This window comes from Eschscholzia californica, unplaced genomic scaffold, assembly GCF_041429995.1.
Source record: "Eschscholzia californica isolate CP2 unplaced genomic scaffold, dmEscCali1.0.p SCAF_5, whole genome shotgun sequence".
Classification (NCBI taxonomy): Eukaryota; Viridiplantae; Streptophyta; class Magnoliopsida; order Ranunculales; family Papaveraceae; genus Eschscholzia; species Eschscholzia californica.
Window position 1 is genome coordinate 21,405,672 of NW_028238472.1, and position 24,802 is coordinate 21,430,473.

Here is a 24,802-nt window from a genome sequence, read left to right on the forward strand (position 1 = left end):
AGTCACCCCAAGAGAATAACAAAAACATTACTAAAAAAGTACACCACAAAATCGCCTAAATATCCTCTGGTCCATTTTAACATCACAAAAAAGTGCACCCGTGTCTGTTGGTTAACTATTACGATAAATCCAACTAGGATTAAATTGATAAAAATAAGCGTATTATGTATGCATTTTTGAATGAAGGGAAAGATGTTTAGTTTTTGCACAAATTTTGTATGATGGGTTCGGGGTTGATTTACGTTCTTGAGGGCCTAAGGTAAATTTTCAATTTATGGATAATACAAGGGGCCTCATTTTTGAACTTCACTTCGGCCACCTAAAAGTCAGGGCCAGCCTTGAATTTCGAACCTGCCCCTAGGAGCTATGGGATGTATTGTCGATGTGGGTCCAAAAGTGTTGTCTAATATTGCTCCTTTTCCTTGTATAGCTGCTTAAGGGCCTTCATTCGGTACTCATCGAGATGTGTTCGGAAAGCACTGGATGGTGTAAGGAAGAGCTTTAGAGGCTTTTCACTTTCTCTCCCAATGCTCGCTCCTTCAAAACCAAATCTGCCTCCTCTATAGCTTTGCAGAGATCTTCGCGAAGGCTGCATACGTCTTCATCACTGTGAAGTTCTTCTCCCATGAGGCGCTCAACCTCAAACATCGATTCCTCCAACTGAGAACGTTCAGTTTCGTTGTGGGTATCTTCTTGTGAAGACATTGCTGGAGCAGAAAAATAACGAAGGTAATTTTCAGAAGCACTGAGTAAGGATTCGGGTTACCGAATTGATGATATTGCTAGAGTCAATCCTCCTTTTAGTGTAACCTGCTGAGGTCAAAAAGTGGCAATTCTGATTATCAGTTTAAAAGTAAAGACTTGATGCTTAATCACGTCTGAATGGTTGATATTTCGTCTGATTGAATGATACTGTTCCTTTAGCTCCCGCTCCTGGAAACTTGGGGGGAAGACTTGCAAAGTGTTCGAAAACCTCTCCCACGCTCATGACAGTCAGCTGATTGCCCTTTCCTAGTTAAAGTATTGAGTATTGATCGATCCTTAGGGAACGTACCTTGCTGAAGGTGATGTGATGCCCTTTTATAGGCTGCTTTGGACAGACTGTGAGATTGAGGCGGTTCGAATACACCGTGTTGTATTGAAACTACTATTTCTTAGTTAGGGTTTCTTTTGAGTTTATCTCGTATCTAAGATAATTGGAAGTTCCTCTCCTTAAAGATGTTTCGTAGATATCCTGCTGAGATGATAGATCTTCTAGGATATGCTTCCTCCTTTGAGACTCTTGCAACCCAAGTTAATCAAACACTTAAGATCTTAACCGTCTGAGATCTTTAGGAGGATTTGGGATTAAGACGGTAGTCGCGCGGCGCGCTTCTGTCTAGCCGTGTTCAGAGTGTAAGGCATCAACCTTGCTTATATGGACCCCCCCAACTCTCCTTTGAATCCCTGGGCAGACCTGGTCGTGTTTGAGGCAGGCAGGCTGAAACTCCTTAGATAATTTGGCCAACCTCTCGATTCTGGGTTTAAGTTGTAGACCTCTTCGGGCTAAGATGTCCTGTGGCCTAGAGACGGGTCTTTTCTTGACTTCTTGACGTTAGTCAACGAATGACCATTTCAAGTATCATCAAAACCTCGTTAAAACTTAAACCCGGATAGGGAAACGATAACCTGACCACTAAAATTAAGCCCTGCCAAAGCACAGGCCTAAGGGGGAGCCCTAGTCGAACCTCATTAAAACGTAAGTCCGGATAGCGAAAGAGATAACCCGACTATTAAAACTAGACCATGTCAAAGCGCATGCCTAAGTTGGAGCCCTAGTCAAACCTCGTTAAAACGTAAGCCTGGATAGACCAAGCGATAACCCGACCATCAAAAAACAAATCCTACTTAAACGCAGGCCTAAGGGGGATGCCTAGTCGAAACCCGTTAAAACGTAAGCCCGGATAGCCCAAGTAATAACCCGACCATCAAAAAATAAACCCTGCTAAACTGAAGGCCTAAGGGGGAGCCCTAGTCGAAACTTGTTAATACGAAAGCCCGGATAGCCCAAGCGATAACCCAACCATAAAAACATAAGCCTTGCTAAAGCGCATGCCTAAGAGAGAGTCCTAGTCAAAAGTCGAAATTAAAAAGAAGTCGTATTCAAAATTTAAACAAAAGCCTCGTTGGCCGAGCACCCACAAGTCCTGCTTCGCAGGCAAAACTTAAAGTCGTGCTCTGCACGCCTCAAACATTTAAAAACCTAAGAGCTTTTAAGATCAGACCTGCCTAGCAGGAAAAATTGGAAGCCCTGCTAGCCCAAACTATGACTACTTAAGAAGGCGTAAAATATCAAGAAGAAAAACTCTCCTTAGGTAGGCAAACAAGGAGAATACACAAGAACTATAAATAAGGCTCGTCGAAGAATTCAAAATGATTGGGCACCATGATCAGAAGGTAAAAGGCATCGCATGGAGAACAAGGAGACGCAATTAAAATAATCAAAGGGAAGCCAAAAACAATAAGCCAATGGAAAATTAATGCAAGGGACTAAGAAGTCATAAAAAAAAAGAAAACTTTTATTCATCATGATGTCTAATACAGAAGAAATAACCGCTAAGATACCAAAATGAGCACGTCTACTCCGGTCTATTACAGAAGAAATTACAAGAGAGTCGAAGAAATTATATCTAATATCTTGCAACTGGACCAGCGGAAAGTGAAAAGGAGCAGGGGCAAAACAATCCAAGAGGAGCATGAAAACTCTGAAAGATATATAGAGATTGGAAGATCTCAAGGCTTCTCCCAAATCAACAAGTTTCTCGAAGGAAAAAAAACTACTGGCAAGACTTCATCAAGAGAATGGGTCAGGCAGTATGTTTCGTTTATGCCAGATTCCCGAGCCTTCTGGAGAAGAGACCCCAATTAGCACCTTAGGTCAGCATCCACATTCCATGAAATATGAAAAACGAACAACTTCTAACCGAAGATCAAACAAAGGTCTTATCCTTGAACTTGAGAAAATCAGAAGACTTGGAGAGGAATCTTAAAGAAAATAATGAGTTAGGAAAAACAATAAAGGGAAGATGAAGAGCAAGAAGCCTCGGCTGAAGAGTTAAGGAATAAAGTGCCTCGAAAATGGCCTAAGTAATAATGATAATGCAAGAAATTGCCACGAATTTCTGACCAAATCAGACATGGTTATATTGTGACAGGAAGCGACAGGAGCCATGCGGCAATCAAATGATAACACGCGTCCCACGACTGACAGAAAAGGTAACGTGAATAGTTACCCAAAAGGCGAATTCAAAAAGCGTGTGATCAGAAGATCAAACGCCTGACGTCAAAAGATCAAAGAATGAGGGAATATAACCCAACTCCTAAGCGCAAAGGCATTAAACGCACAGCGCATGCGAACAGACACGCAGATGATGTGAGTAAAATCCAGGCTAGGAGAAAGAACTCTGGTACGCAGACCTCCCCAACAGCGTCATTAAAATGTTCAAGTCACGCGGAAGACAACTGAGCTTCGCGCACAACTCTGATTCAGGTATATTCGAAACTTTGGAGATTTATTTGATCATTTATTTAATTTTTTTATGTCAGCAGATGAGGGGCAGGACTCGTGAATATACAAAAAATAGTCATTTGTTGACCCAAGTTAATGATTATGGAGAAGACTAAAAGCCTGTGGGTCAACCCACATCAAGTCAGTAAGCTGGGGAGGTCAAATGTGAAGGAGGTATGCCCCTCAAGCAATGAACTGGGGAGGTCGGTACGACTGTCATAGGCGCCTAAGCCCTGCCCTGACTCAAATACCACCATGTCTGCCCTGGGATTCACGTGAAGGATAGGGAGGCCAACGTAAGCAAGGTCAATACCTTAAGCCCTAACTATGAGAAGGTAGAGAAGTGTGTCAGCGCTTACCGACTTAAGCCCGAATCTGATCAAATAAGATCCCAATCAGTGAGTGTGACGCTCTGTGTTTCGAATCACCTTTTCCAAAGCAGTTTATAAAAGAAACTCGGTCGAATTCTCACCAAAACCAGTTTCAAATATAAACCTAAGCCAAAACTCTCATCACGGGTTACAAATCAAGAACAAACGCAGTGGAAAATTAAATGTAGTTTAAACCTTTTTCTTTCTTTTTCCTCCCAGAATCAACTATGAAGAAACTACGTAGTCCAAATTAATTCGATAACGATGGAAATTTTCGAATAAGAAACGATAGCCAAATCATATCCGATCTTTCCGTGTGACCACTCAAAATTCATATCTTTTCAAAAACTATCCGATGAGCTGTCTGAATCAACAAAAATAAGTATTCGAAACCAAATCTTGAAAATTGCTAGCTCTTCTCAGCGCTTTAAATCGTCTGATTCCCTGACTGAAAATAAGTATTCGAAACCAAATCTTGAAAACTGCTAGAAATTGAAACAAAAATTCCCAATGTCAACAGAATCTGCCACAAAACTCGAACCAAGAGAACGACCAGTTTCGACGCCAACTCAGAAATCTATAACCTGTAACCTCCTTAAGATTTTCTTATTCCTAGTGGTACTTCACCGGAATTAGAATTTCCTTAACTATTCTGTTGTGACGTACGGACATAAGAAGAGAGTTCACCGTAATACTCAACAGTCTATGTTGATGATCAACAAACTCTCTTGTCCTCTTTGCAATCTGACCCCAAGAAAATCCATAACTCAAATCTATAAATGATGACAAACACAAGCTCCCAAACCCAAAACTCAAACGATATCTTTCTCATGAGAATAAAGTCCAATCTAAAATCTGAGCAATTTCATAATGTGTTGGATAATGCATTTACGATGCTAAAAAATCTTACTATGTGCTATGAACACAACGAACCAACCTCTTCTATTCTCCTCTGTCCAGTTTTACGTACCAACTCTGAACTTGATTGAACCTATATCATTTCTGCAACTACAAACTTACGACATTTAAAAAAGTCAATCTAACTAAACTCTATAAACAAACTAGATCCAACTCTTCATATCCGGAATCTAACCTATAATACCATGGAGTGAAACTGAGGTTAAACAGTAATATGTGCAACCATAGAATAAGATGACACATATGTTTCCTCTTCCCTCCTCAAACGCCTACTCCGAAGCAAACTTTGAAATATGAAACAACTGAACAATAAAACTGAGATACAATCTTACCAAATAATCGAAGAACATTCTATAACAATAACTATTCTCGATACGAGAAGATAAAGAATGAAGGCCTCTATAGTCTATATATAAGAATAAACTATCGTTGATCCTATATCCTCATAGAAAATATTGTTGCCTCGTTAAAATAAGAAAATATAGAATGAGGACATCTATCATTAAACAGGACAATGTTATCGTCGACACTGTAATTTCAAGAAAAATGTAGTTGTTGACGATAAGATGAGAAAATAAAGATAGAAGCCCACTATAACGTCTATACAAGTCATAGATAAACCAACCATCGAGAATCGTTCTGCAATTACCTGAGAACCTTGAATATTTCTAATAACAAACATTGTCTCAATCAATAGAAAAGACGATGAAACAAGACCGGCGTTTTAGAGAGGCGGGGATAAAAAATTTCGTTGATTGTAGTCTGATTTTTTCGACTTCTTTATCAACATTATTTTATATTTTGGTAGTATATATATTTTTTGGTTTTCCAAACTGAAGCGCTAAAAATGGGTCTAGAAATTAAAAGAAGAAAAAAAGAGCTTTAAAGAGGTAAAGTGAGTTACAAGAAAAAGAAGGTATTAAAATGTTTCTTGAAAGAAATGGACCAAGTGTTAAATGATATGATAAAAAGACGAAAAGAAAACCGTCGTCTGCAAAAGGACCAAGTGTTAAATGGTATGATATAAAGACGAAAAAAGGAAAGGCCGTTGATTTCATTGAATGTAATCTGCTTTTCTCGACTTCTGTATCAGCGTTATTTTATATTTTGAAAGTATATATGTTCTTTGGTTGTCCAGACTAAAGAGCGAGAACATGATTTAGAAATAAAGAAAATGAGAAAAGCGTTCCAGAGAGGGAAAGTGAGATAAAAGAAGGATGGTATTGATTTTCATTTTTGCTTTCTTAAGTAGATGCTACAAATCAAGTTTTAAGGTAAGCGTTCATCCTCCCCTATTTGCTCCTTTAATTGTAATGGATTTCCATGGTCCGACCGCAGAGTAATTTTCATGCATACTTAGGCATTACCCGAAAATATCTTTTTTGAATCCCGAGTTTTAGGGATCTATCAAATTATAGCCTTGTTGTAATCAATACATCTCCAGATGAAGTCTTGTGAAACTTTTATTAAGGAATGCTGAGAAAGGAAGAGTTGTAAACAAGCTTAAAAGACAACACGATCTATTTTATAATTTACATATCTGCTGAAGCATGCACGATCTATTTTATAATTTACATATCTGCTGAAGCATGCAAGTCTTTGTATAACCTATTTAGTATTAGATTTACAAAATGATGTAGAAACGCAGCGGAATTAAAAGAGATGAATAACTAAATAAGAACAATGAAAATAAAGATCAAATAACTCTAAATACTCAACTTTATTAAAACTTCAATGGGGTTTTTCTCTCAATCTGAGAATAATAGACAAACTAGATATCCTTTTATAGGATTCTGGACTTTCCTAGATAGACTTGAATTAGACTTCCTAAATAATTAAAATACTGCAACTGCCTAAATAACTAGACTCAAATTTGGACCTTTCCAATTATTGGAAATATTAAAATAGCATAATTTCCTAAACCTAAATTATCTAATAATCATACTAAAATAAGGACTTCCTAAATCTACTCTCTCTGGCCGGTTGGTCCATGACCGGGTCCGGTCATGGAAATAGTCTCCACGCCGGGTGCCCCTGCATCAGCATCCCCTTCCCTCAAGAGGTTCGTCCCGAACCGTTTGTGAAGAGAATGTAGTTCCTCCGATCCATCTTCAATTGGCAATAACGTCACGATCTTCTTCTTCCATGAAAAATCATAAACATTCAAACGACCACGGTAAGTGGTATCAACATCAGATTGCCATGGTCGTCCTAATATGATGTGGCATAAATCCATATCGGTGACATCACAATTAACTGTAGACAAATAAGAAGAACCAATAGAAAGATTAATAGTACACATGTGATCAACCCGTGTAGTAGTACCCGACTGAATCCAAGCGGTTTCATACGGGTTTGATTTAATCATTGTAGGAATACCCAAGAAATTGACCAGCTTTGAAGAAATTAAATTCTCTACACAACCATTGTCAATCACAATAGTACACACTTTATTCAGTACTGTTCCCCGTGTAACGAACAAATTCTTTCGTTGAGATAAATTCCTCTTGAAAGGTGTGAAAAGAACTCTCCGAGTGAGTAACATAACCCGATCACCGTTGTCTGGAATAGTGTTAATTCGTTCCAATTGATCTTCATCTGAATCTGATTTCTTTTCTACAATATTTGCTTTACCGCGAGAGGGGCAAGCATTAGAATAGTGGCCTGTTTCAAAACAACGATAACACTTAACTGGTGGAGGTTTTTTATAAGGATTATCTGCTAGTGATTTAGTACCGTCCTCCGCCTGTTTGGATTGATCTAATTCATCTGGTAGAGTTCGAACTGCTTGACTTCTCGTACTGTGTCCTCGGAAAATGGAACGTGAATCTGATTCAAAAGACCGAGCTACACTAATACATTCAGAAACCGAATTAAAAGCTCTTAAATTAACCAAATCTTTAATATCATTCCGAAGTCCGTCCTTGAATTTTTCTACTCTCATTGACTCTGAATCTGGAAGATTAAGTCTTGTAATTAGTCTTTGGAATTCCGAAGCATATTCCTCAACGGAACGTCTTCCTTGGCGGCAACGTAAATAATCAACACATAATTGGTTCTCATAATCCGGAGGGAGGAAACGGGAGAACATTAATGGTTTCAATTCTAACCAAGAAGAAATAGGAGGTAGGTGTAATAAACGACGATTTTCAGATTCCTGTTTCCACCAAGTAAGAGCAGTTTTAGATAAATAACCAGTTACACAACGTACCTGTTCAGGACCTTCAACTTGCATAACATCAAAAAAAATCTCTAGTCTAGAGACGTAATCCAAGAAATCTTCAATATTTATCGAACCATCATATGATGGTACTTCCATTCGAATACGGTACGATGAACTAGGGTTTGGACATTCGGTGTCGGTTGGTGGAGTGTGGTGTTCACGTTCGGTTTGAGTGGTTTGGACAACCAAGGGGGGTCGTTGTGGTAGGTTGATTGGACGGTTGATAGGAGTGGTAGGGTCTCGGGTTTGGGAATGGGTGAAGTTGTGTTCTCGGTTTCGGTTTAATGGGTGGAGTTGGTCTCGGTGACGTGGGTTTGTGGTGTTGTCGGGTTGGAGAGGGAGGTTGATGGTCGTCTCGGTTTCAATGTGGACGGCGGTGTTGTAGAGGTGGTGTAACTGGATCATGAACCGTGGGGGTTTATCGTGTTTCGGCATGGAGGTTGTGGTGGGTGTGATGGTGTTGGTATGGTGAGTGGGTTTCGGTTTGGTTGGTAGGGATTGAAGGATATCGGGTATACGGGTAAAGAAGACGGGGGTCTTGGTAGGTTGTAATGGTTCCTAAAGGGGCGATTGGTTGGGCTTGGTTGGTGATGTTTCAGTTGTTGGTTTGGGGGTTGGTGAGGAGGTGGTGGTCGGCCGAGAAGTGGCTTTCGTGTGGTGGTCGATGTGGTGTTGTAGTTGGCTCGGGGAAGGAGAACGATGGTGGTGTTGACGTGTGGGTATAGGAGGGGTACGTAGGTGTTTGAAAAGGTGTGTTTTGTGAATAGGAGATGATGAAGGGTGGTGTGATAACCGGAGGGGGGTTGCTAATGGTGTGACCGAATAGTGATGTCGTGGGCTCGGGAGGAAAACCGAGAGGTGGAAATCGGGTGGTGGTGGTGGTAGTCGGTAGTTGTGAGGGTTGTTGAGGTGTGATAGTGGTGGGAGGTGGAGTTTGGTTTTTATACATACCTTCGAGTTGTTTGGAGATGATGTTGATGGAGTCGTTGAGTTGATCGAATCGTTGATCGATTTTATCGAATTTTTCTGTTGTTTCCTTCTTGTACTCCTTGAAACCTTCTTCCAACTTTTTACCTGCAGATAGCCCTTCTTTTATGTTGTCCCATTCAGAGGAAAAGGTTGGTGTTTTCTCCTTAGTTGGTGTAGTAGAGATAGTAGTATTAACCATGATGATAAAAAGTGATGAAGAGAGAAAAAAAAAATTTATGGCTCTAGATACCACTTGATGTAGAAACGCAGCGGAATTAAAAGAGATGAATAACTAAATAAGAACAATGAAAATAAAGATCAAATAACTCTAAATACTCAACTTTATTAAAACTTCAATGGGGTTTTTCTCTCAATCTGAGAATAATAGACAAACTAGATATCCTTTTATAGGATTCTGGACTTTCCTAGATAGACTTGAATTAGACTTCCTAAATAATTAAAATACTGCAACTGCCTAAATAACTAGACTCAAATCTGGACCTTTCCAATTATTGGAAATATTAAAATAGCATAATTTCCTAAACCTAAATTATCTAATAATCATACTAAAATAAGGACTTCCTAAATCTACTCTCTCTGGCCGGTTGGTCCATGACCGGGTCCGGTCATGGAAATAGTCTCCACGCCGGGTGCCCCTGCATCACAAAATCTTATTATTTCTCTAAAATCATTTTTTCTTCGCCACATAGAAAATTTTCTGATTTTAAGCTATTGTTTGTCAAATTGAGTTTAATGTGTTAGCATTTTCAAAGAAAACTTTGATCAGTGAGGATTTAGATTTCTGTTTTCTTCATTTTTATTTTCAATTTGGTAAAAACCAACTCTGCAGGTTTTTTTTCTTATTCCTTATTCGTAACGTTTATTAAGAAAAGAGAGTCAGTGATTTTGGATGATCTGGTCTTAAATACCGTAATTTAATCTTGCCATACCTAGACGATTATATTTCAAAGTTTTCAACTATTAAATTTTTTGGGGTCTATTAATTTTTTAGGGGTTCGGATCTTCAAATTTGATTGATTAATTTTATAGATACCAACAATGTCTTTATATTAAGATAATATAGTATTCATGTCTCGAGCTCAAGATCTCAAGACCTCAAGGATGAAAACCAATTTTGAAACCACTCCAACCAAAAGTTCTTGACTCGATACCAACAATTGGTCATTTGTGGTATATACGTTCTTTCCCCTAAGAAAATATGAGTTAATTCTGTTTTCGCCACTATTTCGTGACTAACTCGCTGTTTTGGCCCCATAATTGATCGACAATTCATATTTACCCCCAAGGGCCAAAAGAGTTTCAACTCTTTCAAGAAATACTCTTAGCGGTCAAAAACGAACTACCAAAACACTTAAAAATAATTAAATTCACCTAATCTCTCTTTCTCTCCTCCATTTCACCACCTCTCTCTTTACCCTTATCTCCCTCTTTCTCTCCCTCTCTCGTCACCTCACCATCTTCTCCGACAAAGGTCTCCTGCAGGCTACTTTTTTCCGCAACCTTCAAATTAAAAATAAAAATATTTATTTATCACTTCTTTTTCTCTCGTTTTCTTCCTTTTTCTATCTTTTTCTTTCTTTTTTTCTCTCTGTTCTTCTTATTTTCTCTTTTTTCTTTCTTCATTTATTCTTCTCTTCTCTCCCTTCTCTCTCTTCTCTTTCTCCCCAAACCTCAAGCAAAGGGGAGCCTTCATCGGAGATCTTGTTCACTAGACCTCGAAGATCTAGTGAACCAGACCTTCAAAGGTCTAGTGAATTAAACCTCCGACCTTATGACGGAGGTTTGGAGAGAAGAGAAAGAAAAGAGAGACAAGGGAGAGAAGAAGGAAGATAGAAAGAAGAGAGAGGAAAAAGGAAAAATAAGAAATAAATAAATAAATAAAATGTAGTTTGAAGGTCGATGGAGGATGTGGTCGGCCAGCGACTTTCGTCGGAGAAGATGGTGAGGTGGCGAGAGGAATAGAGGGGGTGCAGGAGAGAGGTGAGGAACTGGAGGATAGAAGGAGAGATGAGGTGGATTTCATTGTTTTCAAAAATTATTTCTTTTTTGGCCTCTGAGGGTAAAGAGTTGAAAAAAAATCCCAGTGGGGGCCAAAACAAAGTGCCGCACACTTATAGGGTCAAACCGGTGAGACGGCCACAAATGTGAGGTTATTACGAAATTAACCCAAAATTTATATTATTTACAGGACTAATTTTTTACCCTCTTGTAATTTTATCAATTTACATATTAATTCGAAAAACTTTGTCAAAAATACCATATAAATTTTCATTTCGCAGAAAAGGGATCAATCAATTTTTTCAAGACTTCAAATCTTTAGGTATTTTTGTAATTTGTAATAGCTTGCAAGAGGTTAGCAAAAACTTGCAAGAGGGTTGCAAAAAAAAATTAGAGTTTTAACTAAACAAAATGTAAAGACTTTGGTTTTTAACCAAACAAAGTATAAATAGCCTTTTTAGCTTAAAAAAATTTAAAATTGAGTTTTCGGTTTTTATTTGTTTTATTTCTAAATGCTGTTTAAAGGGACAAGAACTAAAAAGGTCAAAATAATATTGAAAATTAGTAGAAAAACACAAAACATTTTTTAATTATTATTCAGGTCAAAACCATACAAAGACTAAAGTACCCTTTTGTCGTTTTTGTAACTAATTCTTTTATTTTATTTTTAAAACACTTGAAATCTATATAACTTTTTCTTGAGATGTCGGATTTGTATGAAATTTATATAATTAGAAAGAATTTTTCATTAGCTTTCTAACAAGATCCACTTACAATACTTAAAAAAAAAACTCAGTGAAACGTCATTTTTGTTCTTTTTCTGCAAATTGAGTTTGTAATTTTTGTAAACACGGGCTTGAAAAAATGTAAATTGCAAACAAGGGTTTGCATAATGTAAAATGCAAACTGGGGGTTGCAAAATGTAAGTTGCAAACTAGTGTTTGCAAAATGTAAATTGCAAACTGGATTTGCAAGCTTTACAGACTGTAATCTCGGGCTCAGATTTTGCAAACGCGATTTGCAACACGATAACAGAAAAACCTAGGTTTCTTCTTCAAATCTGAAAAATTTCATATTCATATATCTGAATTAGTTTGCACTTAAAAACAATATCTAAAACTTAGTGGTGGTGATGAACTAAATCTAAAGAAAAGAATCAAAGAAGAAGAAGAAGAAGAAGAGATGAACCAACGAAGAAAAAAATATCACGTAAAACAAAGACCTCAACCAGAACTGCCTCACCGTCTCAACCGCAAATCTTCCAGCGGAATGAAAAACGAGCTTAAAGAAACAGACATGAAGAAAATGACATAGAAAAGCTTTCATCTTCTTCATTTTCATGTAACAAAATCTATATTTTGTTTTCTAGTGCCAATCAGTACAATCGCATGAAGGAGTGAGATCATATGAAGTCTTGTCAATCTTTATATTAGGTTGATTTGAAGTATTCCAAAGCTTGCAAAGGGCTTCCATGGCTGAATCAAACCTTTTTTCAAACCCTATCGTACAAATTCTTTTAGGTGAGCATGCAGAAGAGATTCTCCATGCAAGGGTGTGTCATTTAGTATTTATGAGATGCTCCATGCAAGGATTGTGTCATTTACTGTAATATTTATGAGATTCTCCATGCAAGATTGTTCATTTACTACTCATATTTATAAGACTCTCTTCTCCTTCCTAAAAATAATTTCTCGACCAAACTTAAAACAGAGGAGCTAACATATCAAGCAATATTAGTTCAAGCAATGGAGGAAGTTGTTGTAATTGTTGGAGCAGGTCCTTCAGGAATAGCAACTTCAGCATGTCTCAATCTTCTATCTATTCCTAATATAATCTTAGAGAAAGAAGATTGTTATGCTTCCTTGTGGAAGAAAAGATCCTATGACAGATTGAAGCTTCACCTAGCCAAACAATTTTGCCATCTCCCTCATATGCCACATCCTCCCAATACTCCTACCTTCATTCCAAGAGCAAATTTTATCCAATATATAGATCAATACGTATCCAACTTCAATGTCAACCCATTATATAATCGGTCAGTTGAGTCGGCGGAATATGATGATATCCATGGAAAATGGAAAATCAAAGTCAAGAAGACAGATACTGGCGTGGATGAGATATATGTTGCTAAATTCTTAGTAGTGGCTACTGGAGAAAATTGTGATGCATATATTCCACAAATACTTGGATTAGAGACTTTTGAGGGAGAAATAATCCATTCAAGCCAATATAAATCTGGTGAAGATTATAATGGGAAGAATGTTTTAGTTGTTGGGTGTGGAAATTCTGGCATGGAGATAGCATACGATCTCTCAAATTGTGGTGCATCAACTTCCATTGTTATCAGGAGTCCGGTAAGCTTAAATTTATCTTCATATTTACTAGTTTCGTTTTCTTGGTACAAACTTTACAGAGACCAAGATTAAAAAAGTCGATAAAAACAACTAAACTAAATTAAAACAAAAAATAGACCGAGTTTAAATTTCCTTTGGGAAATGCTATTTTCCCAAGGAGGTTCACAAGGAGTTTGACATAATGATGAGGTGGATGCCTTTCATAAGTGAAAAAACGGATGACTCAAATCTGAACCGTTCAAATTGAACGACTCAGATTAAAACAAATTGCTCATAAATTTTTTTACTTATGAAAAGCATCCACCTCATCATTATGTCAAACCCCTTGTCAACCTCTTTGGGAAACTAGCATCACCGATTTCCTTTTGACCAACTTTGCAAATACACAGCTAAAAGGTAATTTTATCGAAATGTTTGATCAAACTTAAAATAAAATTTGATATGGATGCAGGTGCATGTTGTAAACAAGGAGATGATATACCTCGGTATGCTTCTTTCAAATATGGGAGTTCCTATTGGACTAATGGATACTATAGTTGCTACACTTGCTAGATTCAGATACGGCAATTTAACCAAGTATGGCATCCGTAGGCCTACGGAAGGTCCATTTACCCAGAAAGCCACAATAGGCAAAGCTCCCGTTATTGATGTTGGCACGGTTGAAAAGATAAAAAGTGGGGTCATCAAGGTAACTATAATTTCTGTCGCTATAATTTAGTACATTTTATACAAATAGGCAAATTAGTTAAGATTTTTGCTCAATCTGGCCATAAATAAAGTACTAATCAATAGTTTAAATAAATCATCAAATTTGATGATGTACACGCCTATAGAGCTACCCTTATGCATTCTCGAAGTAATTGACCCACGTATCAAGATCTTATATGTTTACGAACTTATGATGCATTAATATGTGTTCACAGGTACTACCTGAGATATTGGAGGTTAAAGATAATAATGTGACCTTTCAAAATGGACAATTGCATAAATTCGATGTCATTGTCTTCGCAACTGGTTATCGTGCTTCAAATGCTTGGGTTGAGGTAAGCGATTCTAGTTTCTACTGATCACTTTAGTCACCCGATCCCTTTCACTCCAATAATACTAAGAAGCCCCTTCGATGTCACCCATTTTGTGCTTGGAATGAACTTGCCAAGATAACACAACTTAGACACCAGATCCCTTTGACTCCAATAATACTAAGAAGTGATGTTATTGTAATTTGGTTGATAAATTGAGTAAAATGTAGCTCATTTGTTAAATATGTGCAGGATAATGGGTATTTGCTAAATAATGATGGGATGCCGAAGAACAAATATCCTACTCACTGGAAAGGGGAAAATGGGATATATTGTGCTGGGTTTTCCCGTAGAGGTTTAGCTGGAGTTTCCATGGATGCTCAAGCCATAACACATGACATCAAGTCTGTCATTTCTAGTGAAAAGATATCTGGTCTATCGTTGAAGCAGATATTGTGACAGTATAGCATTGGTCAGAATAAAATTTTGGTTCCACACCTTTAACTCTCCAAGAGAGTTTTTGTTGTAAATTGGTATTTAGAATATTTATCCTTTGGATAATTGTAAACATAATTGTTTGAATGAAAAATTTAGTCGGGTAATACATCTTGTAATTTTTTAATGAAAAGATATTCTTTGACTACGTTTTGAGCAATCTAAATTTGTTGAATTGAAATATCGGTTCATTTTAATTTGCCCCCAACCAATAACCAATGAAAAAATTTGGCGTATACAATTGTCTAATATTTAAGTTTAGCTTCCAAGACTATGATTCGTTAGTCAAATTTAATAGAGCTTATCTAGCTGCGCGATGCACAGGATCATGATGAGACATATAGGATCATAAACCTAGGGTTGTTATTTTCTGTCTAACAACCTATAACCGTTTGTAACAAACCTTTAGCTTTTCTTGTTTTCGTCTTTCTCTCTGTTGATTCACTATATAAAGACTGGTAATAGTTTGTTAGGGATTAAGTGAAATGAAATCAATTAAAATTAACAACCAATATTTTCTTTTTCTTACGACCCTTCATTTCGAATGGTTCCTCTCCTAAAGAGAAGGGTCATAAACCTAGGGTTGTTATTTTCAGGTATTGATTGTGCACTCAAGGTAGGCGTCGCTCGTGGATCCAGTTTGAAGGTCTCAAATATTCGATTTCAAGGCGGCTTGAGATTTGGGATTTGGGGCGCTATACATCACGCACCTATACTTAAAAACATATAACGAATGAAATAATAATACTATAATGGAGGGAAAACATTCTGCAATTTATAAGAATATAGAATCAAAGAGCAAGTTCCAGAAACAGAGTCAATTGTAATAGTTCTTTCATTTCACTATAATGGATGAATAGCTAATGGTGGAAAATTCGAGAAAGTGCCTGCTAATTAGTACTTTATTATCAAAAAAACAATTAAAAAAAAGAAATAAGCTTATAGAGATTAAACCTACTTGAATGAAGATCATTTGAGCAAAATTTTAAAGATGTTACATAAAAGAAAAATGAATCAAATAGTAACTAAAACTTGACAATCTAGGTTTCATCCAGACAAATTGGAAAACCAAAGATTATAGAAACTTCAGTTATCAGATACCTAATTAGCATATCACCAACCGTAAGCAAGACGCCTTACAATTATATTTAGTAATTTCGGACCAAACCCATGTGTCAATTCAACATAGCAGGGTTAGAGGTACATCTACTCTCATCAACTACTTGGTTTTCATATAAGACCTGTTTTCATAAGCCACGAATGTTCCTAACTTCTAAACCAGGAAGTGATGAAGGAAAAAAAAATGTTAAGCCGTTGAATGGAATCGATGAGCACTAATGCACATCGAATATACATCCGTGAATCCATAACTATACTAAGAGATACGAGCACAACAAAGACAAATTTGAATCTTACAATACTCGATTCACTCTTCCGTTTCTTTACAAGTATCAGGAACAATGCAAATGTATACCCTCTATGTATGAGTAATAGAGTAGTAGACAGCAAATCAGTAAACCTTTTACCCAGAAGAAGAAAAATAGAGTCTCCCGTGCTAGCTTATTTGGAGGATCACAACTTGAAAATTAGATATTTAGGCAATTAAGAAGGTTAACAAATCAATATTCAAAATTGGGAAATGAATACTACGGATTAAAATATCTAATAACCATGAAATAATCTTAGAAACTCACTATTATAAGAATATAAACTAATTCAGAAGTAAAAAACACAAACAAAACTCGAATTACTTCAAATCAGACCTGGTATAAACACCGTCAATCTTCACTGCCATGTAATATACAGTAGAAGAGCAAATTCACTAAAATTTCACTGCTATATAATATAAACTAACCTCAAACCAGCTTCAACAACCTAGGTAGTCATCAACATAACAAAATTTAGCCAAGGGTGTAAGCTATTTGGGGAGTTTTCTCAAACATGTTATGTGCTCATGTTTGAAATTGAATATAAACTCTATAAAGACTAATCATGTTTATGTGTAGTTTGATTTAGGTTATGTGCAGATGTTTGAAACTCAATAGTAACTCTACCATACCTGAAATACAGATGTATAAAAATTAGAACCACATAGAAACTCTACAAACTCCACAAAACTCCAAATAGAAACCCTACAGAAACCAAACTCCATAGAAACTCAATAATCACCAAAACTCTATAGAAACTAAATAAAAACTCTATAGAAGTTAGTTTTTTCTTACTGCTGCTAATGGTACTTTACAACAAATCCATTTATCTCCGGTCGAGATCAATAAGAGGTTAACTGCACCTACTTCTTCATAGATACTCGGACAAATCTGCGCTTCTCACACCAGAATATGTACAAAATTTAAGAGAGGGTCAATTATATACAAGTAAAAAGCATAGGAACCACTCGAACTGATAAGATCCCACCTCCCTACCTTTCTAATATAAGCAGAGGGTCAATTATATATGTAAGTAAAAAGTTCCTCTATTTAATTCTAGGACGTCTTGAAATAAGTAGGTGGTTTCTTCTTCCACCTGAAATAAGAGACGACCATATGTAATCATAGAATTTGTTCATGAACATTTCTTCTTCCACCTGAAACATACAAAAACAGATTGAAAAGAAACACTTTAAAAAATCAGAGAACTTAAACAACAAATTAAGGTGAATACAGGGTTGCTTGAAGTTGATGATATGAATATATTTAAAGCCTTAAATAGAACAAACTGGAGGCAAAACCTTAAGTTTCAAGGAAGAAGCATACTGATTCAATTTGTGAATCCCAAGCAAGAGAAAAAGGAAGAGATGTTGAGGGAATACAAGAGAAAATAAAGGCAAGCTCTTAGAGGATTCATGAAGAATTTAGAAAACCTAATTTTGCGTAATGATAAACAAGTTTCCATTAGTTAAACTTACACTGTTGCTGAATGAGTTGGTGATCACAGTTGTAGGGGATGGGAAGAGGGCGTAGACAATAAGCAAAAAATGAAAAATTCAGTTTAATGGGTGAAGAAAAAAAAATAGGATAACCGTGGAGATTGACGTTTCAATGTCGTTTCAATTGATTCCACACGGTCCAGTGTTTCACCGATTGGAAGAGATTCACAGCGTCTATTTTTAAGTTTCCGGTAAAATGAAGAAAGTGAAGGGTTAAAGAGGAAGCAATGGGCAAAGTCTTTTGAGAATTTTAAGGGAGAAGAGGAAAGAAGTGAATTCAGATGAAGGGAGTTAAGGTACGGAACGAAGAGAAGACAAAGAGATTGGAACGACAAGGATTTGATATAGCCGTTTCGATTACCAAGTCAAGTAGGATTTAACGGTTACGATCGAGGGTCCCTTATGTGATATTAGTCTGAACGACCCAGATTAAAAGAGAAGGAAGTATCTGGTTGTCCAAGTCATCATCCAAGCATCCAAATCATCATTTAGGAGCATTTATTTTGTCCTAGTCAGCACAACCTTGTTCTGTTTTGTTATATAGATGTCTATGGGGTTATCCTAATCATCTAGGATTATTTATTTTGTCCTAATTATGTTGATGTGTTAGGAGAAATAAAAACTAAAATCTGATATAATGTGAAACGAGTAAGTACACATTAAGATGAGAAAATGTGGAAGGCGTAAGTACATATTAAAATGAGAAATAATTACAAAGAAATTAATAATGGAGGAGGTAGAGGTAAAGATGGGGTTTAATAATTATTAAGACAGTAAAAGGAATTTAATTCATATCCTAATCATATATCCTAGTCCTAATCATGTTAATTTTGTCCTAATCACATATCCTAGTCACATTATTTTGTATTAATTATGTCCCAGTCATATTGATGTGTTTTGTAATATACATTATTAGTTACGGTAGGATATTAATCATTATTTTGGGATTGAGTACAAAAAGAATATAATATTTTTAGAATATATAGTTATAATCTTTTGGCTTCATCACTAAATTTTGTATTTTTTGTTGAAAGTCTTCATCAATAAATTGTTTCAACATGATGGTATGGTTATTACAATAAAATTTTTCATATTTGTAAAGTACAATTTATTTAAGCATTTATTTTGGATGGCTTCCATCATTTTTCGTCATGCTAATGTTATGTCAAATGAGAGTAAAAAAGTTAGGATTTTACAACCCTTCCGAATATTACATTTCTTTACAAACAAATCCGTTTCTTCTCATCAATGGAGGTCGAGAACTTTGTTTCTGTAGCGAAAAATTTTGTAGTCTTTTTTCTAATAATGTAAAACCTAAAACTGTTTTTATACGTAATGTAGTTAAGTTCAAAATAATTTAAGTTACATAAACTTTATTTTACTCTAGACGAATCTAAATGACCATCTTTATTGTGAAACATCTCCTTCAAATATTATATGAGATCTCAAAACTCAATGTTTTAAGAAGTCACCCCAAGAGAATAACAAAAACATTACTAAAAAAGTACACCACAAAATCGCCTAAATATCCTCTGGTCCATTTTAACATCACAAAAAAGTGCACCCGTGTCTGTTGGTTAACTATTACGATAAATCCAACTAGGATTAAATTGATAAAAATAAGCGTATTATGTATGCATTTTTGAATGAAGGGAAAGATGTTTAGTTTTTGCACAAATTTTGTATGATGGGTTCGGGGTTGATTTACGTTCTTGAGGGCCTAAGGTAAATTTTCAATTTATGGATAATACAAGGGGCCTCATTTTTGAACTTCACTTCGGCCACCTAAAAGTCAGGGCCAGCCTTGAATTTCGAACCTGCCCCTAGGAGCTATGGGATGTATTGTCGATGTGGGTCCAAAAGTGTTGTCTAATATTGCTCCCTTTCCTTGTATAGCTGCTTAAGGGCCTTCATTCGGTACTCATCGAGATGTGTTCGGAAAGCACTGGATGGTGTAAGGAAGAGCTTTAGAGGCTTTTCACTTTCTCTCCCAATGCTCGCTCCTTCAAAACCAAATCTGCCTCCTCTATAGCTTTGCAGAGATCTTCGCGAAGGCTGCATACGTCTTCATCACTGTGAAGTTCTTCTCCCATGAGGCGCTCAACCTCAAACATCGATTCCTCCAACTGAGAACGTTCAGTTTCGTTGTGGGTATCTTCTTGTGAAGACATTGCTGGAGCAGAAAAATAACGAAGGTAATTTTCAGAAGCACTGAGTAAGGATTCGGGTTACCGAATTGATGATATTGCTAGAGTCAATCCTCCTTTTAGTGTAACCTGCTGAGGTCAAAAAGTGGCAATTCTGATTATCAGTTTAAAAGTAGAGACTTGATGCTTAATCACGTCTGAATGGTTGATATTTCGTCTGATTGAATGATACTGTTCCTTTAGCTCCCGCTCCTGGAAACTTGGGGGGAAGACTTGCAAAGTGTTCGAAAACCTCTCCCACGCTCATGACAGTCAGCTGATTGCCCTTTCCTAGTTAAAGTATTGAGTATTGATCGATCCTTAGGGAACGTACCTTGCTGAAGGTGATGTGATGCCCTTTTATAGGCTGCTTTGGACAGACTGTGAGATTGAGGCGGTTCGAATACACCGTGTTGTATTGAAACTACTATTTCTTAGTTAGGGTTTCTTTTGAGTTTATCTCGTATCTAAGATAATTGGAAGTTCCTCTCCTTAAAGATGTTTCGTAGATATCCTGCTGAGATGATAGATCTTCTAGGATATGCTTCCTCCTTTGAGACTCTTGCAACCCAAGTTAATCAAACACTTAAGATCTTAACCGTCTGAGATCTTTAGGAGGATTTGGGATTAAGACGGTAGTCGCGCGGCGCGCTTCTGTCTAGCCGTGTTCAGAGTGTAAGGCATCAACCTTGCTTATATGGACCCCCCCAACTCTCCTTTGAATCCCTGGGCAGACCTGGTCGTGTTTGAGGCAGGCAGGCTGAAACTCCTTAGATAATTTGGCCAACCTCTCGATTCTGGGTTTAAGTTGTAGACCTCTTCGGGCTAAGATGTCCTGTGGCCTAGAGACGGGTCTTTTCTTGACTTCTTGACGTTAGTCAACGAATGACCATTTCAAGTATCATCAAAACCTCGTTAAAACTTAAACCCGGATAGGGAAACGATAACCTGACCACTAAAATTAAGCCCTGCCAAAGCACAGGCCTAAGGGGGAGCCCTAGTCGAACCTCATTAAAACGTAAGTCCGGATAGCGAAAGAGATAACCCGACTATTAAAACTAGACCATGTCAAAGCGCATGCCTAAGTTGGAGCCCTAGTCAAACCTCGTTAAAACGTAAGCCTGGATAGACCAAGCGATAACCCGACCATCAAAAAACAAATCCTACTTAAACGCAGGCCTAAGGGGGATGCCTAGTCGAAACCCGTTAAAACGTAAGCCCGGATAGCCCAAGTAATAACCCGACCATCAAAAAATAAACCCTGCTAAACTGAAGGCCTAAGGGGGAGCCCTAGTCGAAACTTGTTAATACGAAAGCCCGGATAGCCCAAGCGATAACCCAACCATAAAAACATAAGCCTTGCTAAAGCGCATGCCTAAGAGAGAGTCCTAGTCAAAAGTCGAAATTAAAAAGAAGTCGTATTCAAAATTTAAACAAAAGCCTCGTTGGCCGAGCACCCACAAGTCCTGCTTCGCAGGCAAAACTTAAAGTCGTGCTCTGCACGCCTCAAACATTTAAAAACCTAAGAGCTTTTAAGATCAGACCTGCCTAGCAGGAAAAATTGGAAGCCCTGCTAGCCCAAACTATGACTACTTAAGAAGGCGTAAAATATCAAGAAGAAAAACTCTGCTTAGGTAGGCAAACAAGGAGAATACACAAGAACTATAAATAAGGCTCGTCGAAGAATTCAAAACGACCGGGAACCATGATCAGAAGGTAAAAGGCATCGCATGGAGAACAAGGAGACGCAATTAAAATAATCAAAGGGAGGCCAAAAACAATAAGCCAATGGAAAATTAATGCAAGGGACTAAGAAGTCATAAAAAAGAAAGAAAACTTTTATTCATCATGATGTCTAATACAGAAGAAATAACCGCTAAGATACCAAAATGAGCACGTCTACTCTGGTCTATTACAGAAGAAATTACAAGAGAGTCGAAGAAATTATATCTAATATCTTGCAACTGGACCAACGGAAAGTGAAAAGGAGCAGGGGCAAAACAATCCAAGAGGAGCATGAAAACTCTGAAAGATATATAGAGATTGGAAGATCTCAAGGCTTCTCCCAAATCAACAAGTTTCTAGAAGGAAAAAAAACTACTGGCAAGACTTCATCAAGAGAATGGGTCAGGCAGTATGTTTCGTTTATGCCAGATTCCCGAGCCTTCTGGAGAAGAGACCCCAATTAGCACCTTAGGTCAGCATCCACATTCCATGAAATATGAAAAACGAACAACTTCTAACCGAAGATCAAACAAAGGTCTTATCCTTGAACTTGAGAAAATCAGAAGACTTGGAGAGGAATCTTAAAGAAAATAATGAGTTAGGAAAAACAATAAAGGGAAGATGAAGAGCAAGAAGCCTCGGCTGAAGAGTTAAGGAATAAAGTGCCTGGAAAATAGCCTAAGTAATAATGATAATGCAAGAAATTGCCACGAATTTCTGACCAAATCAGACATGGTTATATTGTGACAGGAAGCGACAAGATCCATGCGGCAATCAAATGATAACACGCGTCCCACGACTGACAGAAAAGGTAACGTGAATAGTTACCCAAAAGGCGAATTCAAAAAGCGTGTGATCAGAAGATCAAACGCCTGACGTCAAAAGATCAAAGAATGAGGGAATATAACCCAACTCCTAAGCGCAAAGGCATTAAACGCACAGCGAATGCGAACAGACACGCAGATGATGTGAGTAAAATCCAGGCTAGGAGAAAGAACTCTGGTACGCAGACCTCCCCAACAGCGTCATTAAAATGTTTAAGTCACGCGGAAGACAACTGAGCTTCGCGCACAACTCTGATTCAGGTATATTCGAAACTTTGGAGATTTATGCCCTGGGATTCACGTGAAGGATAGGGAGGCCCACGTAAGCAAGGTCAATACCTTAAGCCCTAACTATGAGAAGGTAGAGAAGTGTGTCAGCGCTTACCGACTTAAGCCCGAATCTGATCAAATAAGATCCCAATCAGTGAGTGTGACGCTCTGTGTTTCGAATCACCTTTTCCAAAGCAGTTTATAAAAGAAACTCGGTCGAATTCTCACCAAAACCAGTTTCAAATATAAACCTAAGCCAAAACTCTCATCACGGGTTACAAATCAAGAACAAACGCAGTGAAAAATTAAATGTAGTTTAAACATTTTTCTTTCTTTTTCCTCCCAGAATCAACTATGAAGAAACTACGTAGTCCAAATTAATTCGATAACGATGGAAATTTTTGAATAAGAAACGATAGCCAAATCATATCCGATCTTTCCGTGTGACCACTCAAAATTCATATCTTTTCAAGAACTATCCGATGAGCTGTCTGAATCAACAAAAATAAGTATTCGAAACCAAATCTTGAAAATTGCTAGCTCTTCTCAGCGCTTTAAATCGTCTGATTCCCTGACTGAAAATAAGTATTCGAAACCAAATCTTGAAAACTGCTAGAAACTGAAACAAAAATTCCCAATGTCAACAGAATCTGCCACAAAACTCGATCCAAGAGAACGACCAGTTTCGACGCCAACTCAGAAATCTATAACCTGTAACCTCCTTAAGATTTTCTTATTCCTAGTGGGACTTCACCGGAATTAGAATTTCCTTAACTATGCTGTTGTGACGTACGGACATAAGAAGAGAGTTCACCGTAATACTCAACAGTCTGTGTTGATGATCAACAAACTCTCTTGTCCTCTCTGCAATCTGACCCCAAGAAAATCCATAACTCAAATCTATAAATGATGACAAACACAAGCTCCCAAACCCAAAACTCAAACGATATCTTTCTCATGAGAATAAAGTCCAATCTAAAATCTGAGCAATTTCATAATGTGTTGGATAATGCATTTACGATGCTAAAAAATCTTACTATGTGCTATGAACACAACGAACCAACCTCTTCTAGTTTCCTCTGCCCAGTTTTACGTACCAACTCTGAACTTGATTGAACCTATATCATTTCTGCAACTACAAACTTACGACATTTAAAAAAGTCAATCTAACTAAACTCTATAAACAAACTAGATCCAACTCTTCATATCCGGAATCTAACCTATAATACCATGGAGTGAAACTGAGGTTAAACAGTAATATGTGCAACCATAGAATAAGATGACACATATGTTTCCTCTTCCCTCCTCAAACGCCTACTCCGAAGCAAACTCTGAAATATGAAACAACTGAACAATAAAACTGAGATACAATCTTACCAAATAATCGAAGAACATTCTATAACAATAACTATTCTCGATACGAGAAGATAAAGAATGAAGGCCTCTATAGTCTATATATAAGAATAAACTATCGTTGATCCTATATCCTCACAGAAAATATTGTTGCCTCGATAACATAAGAAAATAAAGAATGAGGACATCTATCATTAGACAGGACAATGTTATCGTCGACACTGTAATTTCAAGAAAAATGTAGTTGTTGTCGATAAGATGAGAAAATAAAGATAGAAGGCCACTGTAACGTCTATACAAGTCATAGATAAACCAACCATCGAGAATCGTTCTGCAATTACCTGAGAACCTTGAATATTTCTAATAACAAACATTGTCTCAATCAATAGAAAAGACGAAGAAACAAGACTGGCGTTTTAGAGAGGCGGGAATAAAAAATTTCGTTGATTGTAGTCTGATTTTTTCGACTTCTTTATCAACATTATTTTATATTTTGGTAGTATATATATTTTTTGGTTTTCCAAACTGAAGCGCTAAAAATGGGTTTAGAAATTAAAAGAAGAAAAATAGAGCTTTAAAGAGGTAAAGTGAGTTACAAGAAAA

At 37.1% G+C, this 24,802-nt stretch overlaps 1 protein-coding gene across 1 annotated transcript; it reads left to right on the forward strand.

Moving 5' to 3' along the window:
* Positions 1-12,674: 12,674 nt before the first annotated feature.
* On the forward strand, positions 12,675-14,879 carry LOC147537787 (putative indole-3-pyruvate monooxygenase YUCCA10). The gene is made up of 4 exons (XM_086642846.1): positions 12,675-13,401; positions 13,853-14,089; positions 14,325-14,444; positions 14,673-14,879. The coding sequence occupies exons 1-4, from the start codon at positions 12,793-12,795 to the stop codon at positions 14,877-14,879; spliced, it is 1,173 nt and encodes a 390-aa protein (XP_086498972.1). The 5' UTR covers positions 12,675-12,792.
* The last annotated feature ends 9,923 nt before the right edge of the window (positions 14,880-24,802 follow it).

Excerpts from the sequence above, each read along its gene's own strand:
- LOC147537787 (XM_086642846.1), top strand. The coding sequence starts at position 12,793 with ATGGAGGAAGTTGTTGTAATTGTTGGAGCAGGTCCTTCAGGAATAGCA. Across the intron at positions 13,402-13,852 it reads CCATTGTTATCAGGAGTCCG|GTGCATGTTGTAAACAAGGA; the intron begins GTAAGCTTAAAT and ends ATATGGATGCAG. Across the intron at positions 14,445-14,672 it reads CTTCAAATGCTTGGGTTGAG|GATAATGGGTATTTGCTAAA; the intron begins GTAAGCGATTCT and ends AAATATGTGCAG.